We start from the raw sequence: 13,644 nt of genomic DNA, 5'->3' as shown, positions 1-13,644 counted from the left end.
TTTCTCTCTCTCTCTCTCTCTCTCTCTCTCTCTCTCTTTTCTCTCTCTTCTCTCTCTCTCTCCTCTATCTCCCTCTCTCTCTTCTCTCTCTTATCTCTCTCTTCTCTCTTATCTCTCTTCTCTCTCTTCTCTCTCTCTCTCTCTATTCTCTAAACATAACTAATGTCAATAAACAGCTGGACAAGGATTTGAAATCACGGATTTCGTGAGTTTTTGTTTGTTTATTTTTTTAGGAAACGTCGGACCAGTTGTGACGTCATGTTTTCAGCAGCGCTAATGTTGTGGTTGATTTATCACAAAACAACGTCAGGGGACAAACACGTCATGACCTGTGTGTCTGATGCTGCGGGTCAGAGGAGAAGAAGGTGCACCCGTTTGTGTGGCGCGAGGAGCACTGCGCGGAGGAGGAAGTGGAGGGGGGGGCTCGTGAGCGCAGCGGAGCATGTCGGGGCGAAATTCTCACAAGAACTCAAATAAATGCCCCGTCGGATATTAAAACACATTTGGGGGGAGTTTATGACAGAGAGAGTAACTTTTAATCTTAAATACTGATGAATGAAAAAAGTGGGCTCCAGCAAAACGGGCACTTTTCTCATCCAGGGCAAAGGGGCTGGTGCTTGAGCACCACTAGGGCTCTATCTGTGCACGTGCCTGATAATATGTATGTATATTTATTATAATATTATATTGTACCCGTCACATGAAGAACCAATAGTTTATGAACAAAATGTCGTCCCAATATGATGAGTGGAGAAGCCAGACCACGTGGTTTAAAAGACGTCCTTTCAAAATAAAAGATCAGAGTTTACCCGATCAGCTCCGTTAATACCTTGAACCGGTCTGAACCGGGCGTTTCTTCCGGGTGCATACGTGATGACGCAACCGACGAGGCGAGACGACGCTGATGACGCAGATGACGTAGGTATGCAAAGAGGCAAAAACCTCCTCCTGTGATTCGCGGGAAAGAGGAAAAATGGCGACGGTCGAAGTTTGAAGTTTAGCGCCACGAAAACGGAGCGAGAGAGCGAAAGAGTGAGAGGGAGTGAGAGGGAGTGAGACACGGAGACACAGACCTGAGGACAACCTGTCTGTCTGTGATTTGGAGGACAGGAGGACACACATAGGACCCGCGGACGTAAGACAGCTTTAGTTATAGCGTTATCTCAGTTCGGCTCACATCTTATCACTGTATTATATATACTTATATAGATATACACTGTATTATATGTACTTATATATATATATATATATATATATATATACACTTATAGACACATATACTGTGTTTATATATATACACATATATATACACATATATATATATATATATAAACGGTGTTATATATATATATACACTTAGGCCCTATATACATTTATACTGTGTTATATATATATACTTATATACATTTATACTTTGTAATATATATTTATATACATATATACTGTGTTATATATACTTGTATACATATATACTGCGTTATATATATACTTTTTAAAAATGGTTTATTTAATAAGGGACAGTGCACATTGATAAAAACATTGCAGTAAATGTGCCAGAGTTAGTCAAAAGGCTATTTTTCATCTGTCGTCCCATGTACTTATATACATGTATACGGTGTTATATACTTATATACATATATACTATACTGTGTTATATATACTTATATGTACATATATACTGTGTTATATATATACTGTGTTATATATACTTCTATATTGTGTTATATATACATATATACTGTGTTTTATATACATTATATATATACTGTGTTGTATATACATATACACTGTGTTATATATACTTATATAAATATATACTGTGTTATATACTACGTTAGTAGTCCAACACAGGTAAAGATGTTGCAGCTTATTTCAGAAATAAAACCCAGTTTTAACCAACTTTTTCACTGGGTAGTTAGTGCTGACTAACCACCTGATGTGAGTGTGTGTGTGTGTGTGCGGGAGTGTGAGTGTGTGTGCATGAGTGTGTGTGCGTGAGTGTGTGTGTGTGCGCACGCGTATCAGGTGGTAAGTCAGTTAAACGGTGAGTCTCGGTTCTGATTACTGACAGTTCAGAAATGAATCACAGCCACAACCTGATGATCTATCAGAGAGAGGTCTGTCTGTCTGTCTCTCTGTCTTTCTCTCTCTCTCTCTCTCTCCATCTGTCTCTGTCTGTCTGTCTCTCTGACATTTATGTTGGTGCTTATTAGATAATAACAACAACAACAATAATGATAATAATCGTCCTTATCCAAAGTGTCCGCGCCAAGACAAAACATCTAAAGCTTCTTAAACCCAAATATAGAGAAGAAGGATTATCTGTACGTTCAGGAACCTTTAACCAAAACAACGTATTAGCATTAAAGGTTAGTGTTTCAACTCTTTTCTGTCTCTCTGTCTACCTGTCTGTCTCTCTGCAGGATGTTTGAGGACCTGATTGAAGCCTTCTGTGATATTGAGCCTCAGGTAACTCAAGATGGCGAAGTATGTCGGAGAGGGCGGAGCCCGGGAGAGGAGGCGGAGTCCAGTCTAAATGTTGGACAGTTCGTCCTGTGTCATTGGTCAGATGGACTCTACTACTTGGGCAAGATACAGAGGGTAAGACACTCTTTCCTCATTGGTTGGTGTTGATCTCTGATTGGTTGGTTTAAATCTCTGTGGTCTTATTGGTGGACAGGTGAGCCTTCCCCGGCAGAGCTGCTTCGTCACGTTTGAGGACAACTCCAAGTTCTGGGTCCTCTGTAAGGACATCCAGCATGGTGAGAGACAGATGGGTAGAGAGAGAGACACCAACATGGTGAGAGACAGATGGGTAGAGAGAGAGACACCAACATGGTGAGAGACAGACATATGGAGAGAGACACATCAGCACAGTGAGAGACAAACAGGTAGAGAGAGATAGAAACAACACAGTGAAAGACAGACATGTCGAGAGAAAGAGAGAGACATCAACACAGTGAGAGACAGAAAGGTAGGGAGAGAGACATATCAACACGGTGAGAGACAGACAGGTAGAGAGAGACTATCATGCTGTTTTTGTGTGTCTGATGTCTCTTCACTATGACTGTCAATCACAATAATGTCCAAACACATTGTAGCTGGAGTGCCGGGGGAGGAGCCTCGCTGCTCTGTGTGCCAGGAGGTGGAGCCCGACTCTGACAGCCAATCAAACCCCAACAACCAGATCCTCATCTGTGGGAAGTGTGGCATCGGTAAGTGAGTCAGGCATCAGGGCTTTAGTATGTTCTTGTTTGAGGGGACAGTAGAAACGGGGCTTTAGTTTGTCCTTGTTTGAGGGGACAGTAGAAACAGGACTTTAATAATATTAATGTTCCCTGTCTCACCGGCTTCAGGTTTCCACCAGCAGTGCCATGTCCCTCCTGTAGAGGGCGGCATCAGTCTCAGTCCCTGGTTCTGTCGACGATGTGTCTTCGCGTTGGCGGTCCGGGTATGAACACAGTGCAGATGATGAGATGTCCACAGTACAACGTCTCATGAATAGCTGCCTGTCTCGCTGTCTGTCTCTCCTTGCCTCAGAAAGGGGGCGCTCTAAAGAAAGGTCCAATAGCCAAAGCTCTGTCGGCCATGAAGCAGGTGTTGCTGTACGACCTGGACTCACTGGACTGGGACTCCCAACACCGGACCAATCAGCAACAGTGTTACTGTTACTGTGGAGGCCCCGGAGAGTAAGACTGATCAATCAGAGACGCACACACACACTCACTGACACATCAGTGGTGATCGCTCTCACCAGACTCACCTGTGTTGTGTCTGCAGGTGGTACCTGAAGATGCTGCAGTGCTTCAGGTGTCAGCAGTGGTTCCATGAAGCCTGCACTCAGTGTCTGCAGGAGACAATGATGTTTGGAGATAGGTGAGATAGCACCTCCTCTGTTCCCCCTCTGTGTGTGGTAAGACGGTGTTTCATGATCTCTCACCTCCTCCTCCTCCTCCTCCTCAGGTTTTACCTCTTCCTGTGTTCGGTGTGTAATAAAGGATCCGAGTATGTCCGTCGTCTTTCTCTGCGGTGGGTCGATCTGGTTCACCTGGTTCTCTACAACCTGTCGGTCAGCAGCAAGAAGAAATATTTTGAGCTGGACGAGATTCTCGCCTTAGTGTCTGCAAACTGGGACCACTTACAGCTCGCGAAGGTACTCAACTAGACCGGGACCAGACTACTCAACTAGACCGGGACCAGACTACTCAACTAGACCGGGACCAGACTACTCAACTAGACCGGGACCAGACTACTCAACTAGACCGGGACCAGACTACTCAACTAGACCGGGACCAGACTACTCAACCAGACGGGACCAGACTACTCAACTAGACCGGGACCAGACTACTCAACCAGACCGGGACCAGACTACTCAACTAGACCGGGACCAGACTACTCAGACTACTCAACTAGACCGGGACCAGACTACTCAACTAGACCGGGACCAGACTACTCAACTAGACCGGGACCAGACTACTCAACTAGACTGGGACCAGACTACTCAACTAGACTGGGACCAGACTACTCAACTAGACCGGGACCAGACTACTCAACTAGACCGGGACCAGACTACTCAACTAGACCGGGACCAGACTACTCAACTAGACCGGGACCAGACTACTCAACTAGACCGGGACCAGACTGCTCAACTAGACCGGGACCAGACTGCTCAACTAGACCGGGACGAGACTGCTCAACTAGACCGGGACCAGACTACTCAACTAGACCTGGATCAGACTGCTCAACTAGACCGGGACCAGACTGCTGAACTAGACCGGGACCAGACTACTCAACTAGACCGGGACCAGACTACTCAACTAGACCGGGACCAGACTGCTCAACTAGACCGGGACCAGACTACTCAACTAGACCGGGACCAGACTGCTCAACTAGACCGGGACCAGACTGCTCAACTAGACCTGGACCAGACTACTCAACTAGACCGGGACCAGACTGCTCAACCAGACTGCTCAACTAGACCGGGACCAGACTGCTCAACTAGACCGGGACCAGACTGCTCAACTAGACCTGGACCAGACTACTCAACTAGACCGGGACCAGACTACTCAACTAGACCGGGACCAGACTACTCAACTATACCTGGATCAGACTGCTCAACTAGACCTGGACCAGACTACTCAACTAGACCTGGACCAGACTGTTCAACTAGACCTGGACCAGACTGCTCAACTAGACCTGGATCAGACTACTCAACTAAACCTGGATCATACTTCTCAACTAGACCTGGACCAGACTACTCAACTAAACCTGGATCAGACTACTCAACTAAACCTGGATCAGACTACTCAACTAAACCTGGATCAGACTACTCAACTAGACCTGGACCAGACTACTCAACTAAACCTGGATCAGACTGCTCAACTAGACCTGGACCAGACTACTCAACTAAACCTGGATCAGACTACTCAACTAGACCTGGACCAGACTACTCAACTAAACCTGGATCAGACTACTCAACTAAACCTGGATCAGACTACTCAACTAAACCTGGATCAGACTACTCAACTAGACCTGGACCAGACTACTCAACTAAACCTGGATCAGACTACTCAACTAGACCTGGACCAGACTACTCAACTAAACCTGGATCAGACTACTCAACTAGACCTGGACCAGACTACTCAACTAGACCTGGACCAGACTACTCAACTAAACCTGGATCAGACTACTCAACTAGACCTGGATCAGACTACTCAACTAAACCTGGACCAGACTACTCAACTAGACCTGGACCAGACTACTCAACTAAACCTGGATCAGACTGCTCAACTAGACCTGGATCAGACTACTCAATTAGACCTGGATCAGACTGCTCAACTAGACCTGGATCAGACTACTCAACTAGACCTGGATCAGACTGCTCAACTAGACCTGGATCAGACTACTCAACTTGGATCAGACTACTCAACTAGACCTGGACCAGACTACTAAACTAGACCGGGACCAGACTGCTCAACTAGACCGGGACCAGACTGCTCAACTAGACCGGGACCAGACTACTCAACTAGACCGGGACCAGACTGTTCAACTAGACTACTCCACTAGACCTGGACCAGACTACTCAACTAGACTACTCCACTAGACTTGGACCAGACTACTCAACTAGACCTGGACCAGACTGATCAACTAGACCTGGACCAGACTACTCAACTAGACCTGGACCAGACTGTTCAACTAGACCTGGACCAGACTGATCAACTAGACCTGGACCAGACTACTCAACTAGACCTGGACCAGACTGTTCAACTAGACCTGGACCAGACTGATCAACTAGACCTGGATCAGACTGCTCAACTAGACCTGGACCAGACTACTCAACTAGACCTGCTCAACTAGACCTGGATCAGACTGCTCAACTAGACCTGGACCAGACTACTCAACTAAACCTGGATCAGACTTCTCAACTAAACCTGGACCAGACTACTCAACTAGACCTGGACCAGACTACTCAACTAGACCTGGACCAGACTACTCAACTAAACCTGGATCAGACTACTCAACTAAACCTGGATCAGACTACTCAACTAGACCTGGACCAGACTACTCAACTAAACCTGGATCAGACTGCTCAACTAGACCTGGACCAGACTACTCAACTAAACCTGGATCAGACTACTCAACTAGACCTAGACCAGACTACTCAACTAAACCTGGATCAGACTACTCAACTAGACCTGGACCAGACTACTCAACTAAAACTGGATCAGACTACTCAACTAGACCTGGACCAGACTACTCAACTAAACCTGGACCAGACTACTCAACTAAACCTGGATCAGACTACTCAACTAAACCTGGACCAGACTACTCAACTAGACCGGGACCAGACTACTCAACTAGACCTGGACCAGACTACTCAACTAGACCGGGACCAGACTACTCAACTAGACCTGGATCAGACTGCTCAACTAGACCTGGACCAGACTACTCAACTAGACCTGGACCAGACTGTTCAACTAGACCTGGACCAGACTGCTCAACTAGACCTGGATCAGACTACTCAACTAAACCTGGATCATACTTCTCAACTAGACCTGGACCAGACTACTCAACTAAACCTGGATCAGACTACTCAACTAAACCTGGATCAGACTACTCAACTAAACCTGGATCAGACTACTCAACTAGACCTGGACCAGACTACTCAACTAAACCTGGATCAGACTGCTCAACTAGACCTGGACCAGACTACTCAACTAAACCTGGATCAGACTGCTCAACTAGACCTGGACCAGACTACTCAACTAAACCTGGATCAGACTACTCAACTAGACCTGGACCAGACTACTCAACTAAACCTGGATCAGACTACTCAACTAGACCTGGACCAGACTACTCAACTAAACCTGGATCAGACTACTCAACTAAACCTGGATCAGACTTCTCAACTAAACCTGGACCAGACTACTCAACTAGACCTGGACCAGACTACTCAACTAAACCTGGATCAGACTACTCAACTAAACCTGGATCAGACTACTCAACTAGACCTGGACCAGACTACTCAACTAAACCTGGATCAGACTGCTCAACTAGACCTGGACCAGACTACTCAACTAAACCTGGATCAGACTACTCAACTAGACCTGGACCAGACTACTCAACTAAACCTGGATCAGACTACTCAACTAGACCTGGACCAGACTACTCAACTAAACCTGGACCAGACTACTCAACTAAACCTGGATCAGACTACTCAACTAGACCTGGACCAGACTACTCAACTAAACCTGGACCAGACTACTCAACTAAACCTGGACCAGACTACTCAACTAGACCTGGACCAGACTACTCAACTAAACCTGGATCAGACTGCTCAACTAGACCTGGATCAGACTACTCAATTAGACCTGGATCAGACTGCTCAACTAAACCTGGATCAGACTACTCAACTAGACCTGGATCAGACTGCTCAACTAGACCTGGATCAGACTGCTCAACTAGACCTGGATCAGACTACTCAACTAGCCCTGGACCAGACTACTCAACTAGACCAGACCTGGACCAGACTACTCAACTAGACAGACCGGGACCAGACTGCTCAACTAGACCGGGACCAGACTGCTCAACTAGACTACTCAACTAGACCGGGACCAGACTGTTCAACTAGACTACTCCACTAGACCTGGACCAGACTACTCAACTAGACTACTCCACTAGACTTGGACCAGACTACTCAACTAGACCTGGACCAGACTGATCAACTAGACCTGGACAAGACTACTCAACTAGACCTGGACCAGACTGTTCAACTAGACCTGGACCAGACTGATCAACTAGACCTGGACCAGACTACTCAACTAGACCTGGACCAGACTGTTCAACTAGACCTGGACCAGACTGATCAACTAGACCTGGATCAGACTGCTCAACTAGACCTGGATCAGACTGCTCAACTATACCTGGACCAGATTTCTCAACTAGACCTGCTCAACTAGACCTGGATCAGACTGCTCAACTAGACCTGGACCAGACTACTCAACTAAACCTGGATCAGACTTCTCAACTAAACCTGGACCAGACTACTCAACTAGACCTGGACCAGACTACTCAACTAGACCTGGACCAGACTACTCAACTAGACCTGGACCAGACTACTCAACTAAACCTGGATCAGACTACTCAACTAAACCTGGATCAGACTACTCAACTAGACCTGGACCAGACTACTCAACTAAACCTGGATCAGACTGCTCAACTAGACCTGGACCAGACTACTCAACTAAACCTGGATCAGACTGCTCAACTAGACCTGGACCAGACTACTCAACTAAACCTGGATCAGACTACTCAACTAGACCTGGACCAGACTACTCAACTAAACCTGGATCAGACTACTCAACTAGACCTGGACCAGACTACTCAACTAAACCTGGACCAGACTACTCAACTAGACCTGGACCAGACTACTCAACTAAACCTGGATCAGACTGCTCAACTAGACCTGGACCAGACTACTCAACTAGACCTGGATCAGACTACTCAACTAGACCTGGACCAGACTACTCAACTAAACCTGGATCAGACTGCTCAACTAGACCTGGATCAGACTACTCAACTAGACCTGGACCAGACTACTCAACTAGACCTGGATCAGACTACTCAACTAGACCTGGATCAGACTACTCAACTAGACCTGGATCAGACTGCTCAACTAGACCTGGATCAGACTGCTCAACTAGACCTGGATCAGACTGCTCAACTAAACCTGGATCAGACTGCTCAACTAGACCTGGATCAGACTACTCAACTAGACCTGGACCAGACTACTCAACTAGACCTGGACCAGACTACTCAACTAGACCTGGACCAGACTGCTCAACTAAACCTGGACCAGACTACTCAACTAGACCTGGACCAGACTGCTCAACTAAACCTGGATCAGACTGCTCAACTAAACCTGGACCAGACTACTCAACTAAACCTGGATCAGACTGCTCAACTAGACCTGGATCAGACTACTCAACTAGACCTGGACCAGACTGCTCAACTAAACCTGGATCAGACTGCTCAACTAGACCTGGATCAGACTACTCAACTAGACCTGGACCAGACTGCTCAACTAAACCTGGATCAGACTGCTCAACTAAACCTGGACCAGACTACTCAACTAAACCTGGATCAGACTACTCAACTAGACCTGGATCAGACTGCTCAACTAAACCTGGACCAGACTGTGCTCAACTAAACCTGGACCAGACTGTGGTCAACTAATCCTGGACCAGACTGAACCAGGCTATTTAAGTTTAACATGCCTGTTTGTTGTTTAGCTGTCCAACACTCCTCCGTCAGAGAGGGGGCAGCACCTGCTGGACGCTCTGAATAAATACAAGAGCAAGTAAGAATCACAGAAATAAATACGTCCTACAACTCCTACATTTACCAAAAATATGACTGATCGTATGTATTAATGAGTGTGCTTGTGTTGAGGTTTCTGTGTGGAAAAGAGATAAAGAAGAGGAAATGCATCTTTCGTCTGAGGACTAGAGTCCCTCCAAACCCCCCATCCAAACTATTTCCTGAGCGCGCTCACAATGACGGAGGGCAAGGCCATAAGAAAGGCGTGGCCAGGAACAGGTAGTTTACCCTTTGACTGTTTCCCTAGTTCACGTCTGTGGACACTCGCACAGGAAACATCAGGTTGTCACAGTTGGCCATTCTTTTTGTTTATATTTGGACCTGAAACATTTGGAGCACTTTCAACTGGCAACATTCTGACCTCCAAGTTGTCTGGAACGCAGGAGGTAGTTTAGTTAGTAAATAGTCTATCCGAGCTCGATTGTACCTTCTAGCACAAAACTGACCATCGTGATTTCTGACTATTTACCCGGTGACTGTATCTTATCAGGTGAGATTGTAGTCCTGAATTAAGAAGTTTGTAGGATTTCCAGAATTGGTGAGTAGTCCAGTATTTGGTCCTAAGCCCACAATGTAGACCAGTTTGTAGTTCTGAAGACAGTGGAGTTCAGTTTGTGGTCCTAAAAGTTTTTGTTGTACTTATGTCTTTCTTTCTTTTTTCTCTCTCTGTTTTTGTCTTTTATTCATTACAATGTTTTGGCATGCTTTTTTGTTCAGTAAAACTAAAAATAAATCAATAAAAATGTTTTGTTTTACGGTAGTCCTAAAATCAGGGGTAGTCCAGTTTGTTCTAAAGACTAAATGTAGTCCAGTTTGTAGTCCTAAAAACAAGGGGTTGTCCAGTGGGTAGTCCTAAAACCAGAGGGTAGTACAGTTTGTTGTTCTAAAGCCAGTGTGTGTGTTTTGGCAGTGCTTCGGCTGAGAGGAGGAAGAGGAAGTCCAAGTGGCTCCTTGAAGATGCGATTCCTAATGTAAGACTTTAGCGCTCTGGTTCTGCTTCTACTCTCTGCTGTTGGTTGTTTTTCCTAAACAAGACTAAACTGTGTGTAGAACAAGCTGTCCTGCAGTTGGACGTCCAACCATCACATGGCAAACATTTTTGACTTCACCCTGGACGAACTGCAGAGCCTCAAGAGGTGAGACAGATCAATAATCCAGCAATAAACCATTAATCAATTGGTGAGAATATCAACATAATTACTGATGTTCTTTGTCAGTGGCTCCAGTAGATCGGTCAGTATTGATCAGGACTCTACTGATGCCTCCACGTCAGGGTCTGCTACGACCAGCGCCTCCTATCACTTCAGGTAACCATGAGCTCACAAAACCATCCACCATATTGATCCTCCATATTGATCCACTATATTCATCCTTCATTTTTATCCTCCATGTTCATCCACCATTTTCATCCTCCATATTGATCCACCATTTACATCCTTCATCTTCATCCACCATCTTCATCCTCCATATTCATCCTCTATCTTCATCCACTGTCACTTGATGTCTGGCCTGCAAAATGTCTCTGACCTGTGTGTCCTCAGAAGGCGGCTGGGCAGCAGGAAGAGGAAGTTGCCTAGCAACAGCTACAGTCAGTGGGCCAGTCACAGTGAGGGGGGTGAAGAGCCTTCTGGGATGCTGGGAGACACAGAAACTATCAACCACACAGACGCCACCCACTTCCTGTCTGACTCCTCTCAGATCCCCTCAGACTCCTCCCACCTCCATTCCTCCATCTCCTCATATTTTGGAGTGGCAGGCCGACTGACCAATGGGGAGAGGTACCAGGTGTTGGCTCGCCGCGTCACTGCTCAGGGGACGGTACAGTACCTCCTGGAGTGGGAGGGGACCACACCTTATTAGGGCGTTAATGAGACGCTTTGATTCCTTTTCCTCCACGCTCACAGAGATGTCTGGCTGCTGATTGGTCCAAAAATCCCGACCACCTGACCAGGTCTCCTTGTATTTAAAACTATTAATTTCAATTTATTACAAAAGTATTTAAATCCAGAATCAATTAACCCGATCTGACGAGATGTCCTCCCACAAACCTCTGTGAGACAACTGTCTCCACATGTCCCACAAACCTCTGACGTGTCCTTGCTGAGTCGAGTTTGGAGGAATAAGGAATCAAAGCTGATCAGGAGTTTTTCAGTCAGTATTTAGTGAGAACAACATTAAGATAGAGCCAAAGAGACACACACACACACACACACACACACACACACACATACTCTTGCACTCACTAGTTACATTCAGTATTGTTTCTCTTCTTCTTTGACATGTTAAACAGTCAGAGCTGTTGAGCGCCCCCTAGATGCCACCCTGCTCCTCCTCCTCTCTCCTCCTGTGTTTGACGAAGAGGAAGAGGAAAGGAGGAGCTCCTCCATGTTCTCCTGTGTTTGAGGAGGAGCTCCTCCATGTTCTCCTGCCGTCTCATGAACATGGGAGATATGGTCTGAATCTTGAGATAGAGGTAAGAACTACAACCCCCAAAGTTCTGTGTTTCCAGCTGTTTTCTTGCACTATTGTCACGTTCAGTATCTATGCAAATATCGATCATCTCCCCCAGCTGATCACCACATTGATCGGTGATCACTTCAATTCTATTTAAAAAAAGAATCAATTAATATCATGACGGACATCATATGTTAGCTCCAAGCTAACATAACCGTTTGGTTTGAATGAGGAATGCTAACACTGCGAAGAGTTTTGATCTTAGACGTTAAAATGTCACGCTGTCACTTTAACCCTGCAGTTTGTCCTCGCTGCCCTGGTAACCGTGCTCCCCTCCCATTGGCCCGTTGATCACATGACTATGTTGGCGTATATATTCTGTTGAGCTGACCAATCAGCTGCCATCTTTCTCTCAAATAAAGAACCTGTTGCTTAACCCTTGACTCGTGTGTGTGTGTGTGTGTGTCAGCAGGGATTAGCTGGTCTTCATCCAATAATAATCTGATATTGGAGGTCAGTTACCATGGCAACCACCCATCCGGTTGTCATGGCAAAATCTCACCTATTGACAATCAGGCAGGTAGCTTGGTCTCTTGTGATCGGTCTAGAGCTGAGGGTCAAAGGTCACGGCCTTCTGAAGGTTGTATTACACACATGATGCCCGCAGCTCCAACACTCCTGCCCTAATGTTTGAGGGACCGTCTGTGGGTTGGGAAGGCTGCCGGCCTTTGCTGGGGCCAGTCCCAGCCGATCCACGACGGCTTTACGCACAGCCAAGTAATTGTGCCGAGCTGTCGAAAGCAGCCCCCCCGCCGCTGTCTGCTGCGCCTCCCCGGTGAGAAGAGACGGGAGACAGATCGCCCACGCCGTCACCTCAAATGTCTCCAGCATAGATAGCACAACGTCTGCCGCAGATATTTTGTGCAGTTACCCCCGCCCAGGCGGAGGGGTTCTGCGCTGACGCTACTGCAGCTTCCCGGGCGGCGAGCTGCTCGAGGGCGGAGATCTGCCTCTGAGTCTGGACCGTGAGTTCCCCCAGGAACTCACGGTTTGCCTCCGCCTGGTCGCGCATCGCTGCGATCAAACTTAGCATCTGCCCCAAGGCGATGATCGGCTGGTCTGGCAGATTTGGGTGTTGCTCCTCCCATCCCATGTGCGCTTTTACTTCAGGGGCCACACGTTGGGCTCCAGTGTAAAAAGCCCCCCCCCCCCCGCAACAAGGAATGAAGACACGTAGTGTAACGTTTGGCAAGATACTTTATTCAGTGTCTGCTCTGCCGGTCCCGTCCCTCCATCTCCCTTGCAGCTCAT

At 46.7% G+C, this 13,644-nt stretch overlaps 1 protein-coding gene across 1 annotated transcript; it reads left to right on the top strand.

Moving 5' to 3' along the window:
- The first annotated feature begins 990 nt into the window (after positions 1-990).
- Positions 991-12,769, top strand: phf19 (PHD finger protein 19). The gene is made up of 14 exons (XM_056419113.1): positions 991-1,135; positions 2,424-2,601; positions 2,681-2,762; positions 3,102-3,215; positions 3,357-3,451; positions 3,541-3,689; positions 3,781-3,876; positions 3,964-4,153; positions 9,792-9,859; positions 9,952-10,098; positions 10,790-10,850; positions 10,930-11,015; positions 11,097-11,186; positions 11,421-12,769. The coding sequence occupies exons 2-14, from the start codon at positions 2,425-2,427 to the stop codon at positions 11,737-11,739; spliced, it is 1,674 nt and encodes a 557-aa protein (XP_056275088.1). The 5' UTR covers positions 991-1,135; position 2,424; the 3' UTR covers positions 11,740-12,769.
- Positions 12,770-13,644: the final 875 nt, after the last annotated feature.

The sequence above is a fragment of the Pseudoliparis swirei genome, chromosome 7, assembly GCF_029220125.1.
Source record: "Pseudoliparis swirei isolate HS2019 ecotype Mariana Trench chromosome 7, NWPU_hadal_v1, whole genome shotgun sequence".
Classification (NCBI taxonomy): Eukaryota; Metazoa; Chordata; class Actinopteri; order Perciformes; family Liparidae; genus Pseudoliparis; species Pseudoliparis swirei.
The sequence above is the reverse complement of the archived record's forward strand: the minus strand, read 5'-3'. Positions and strand labels throughout refer to the sequence as shown.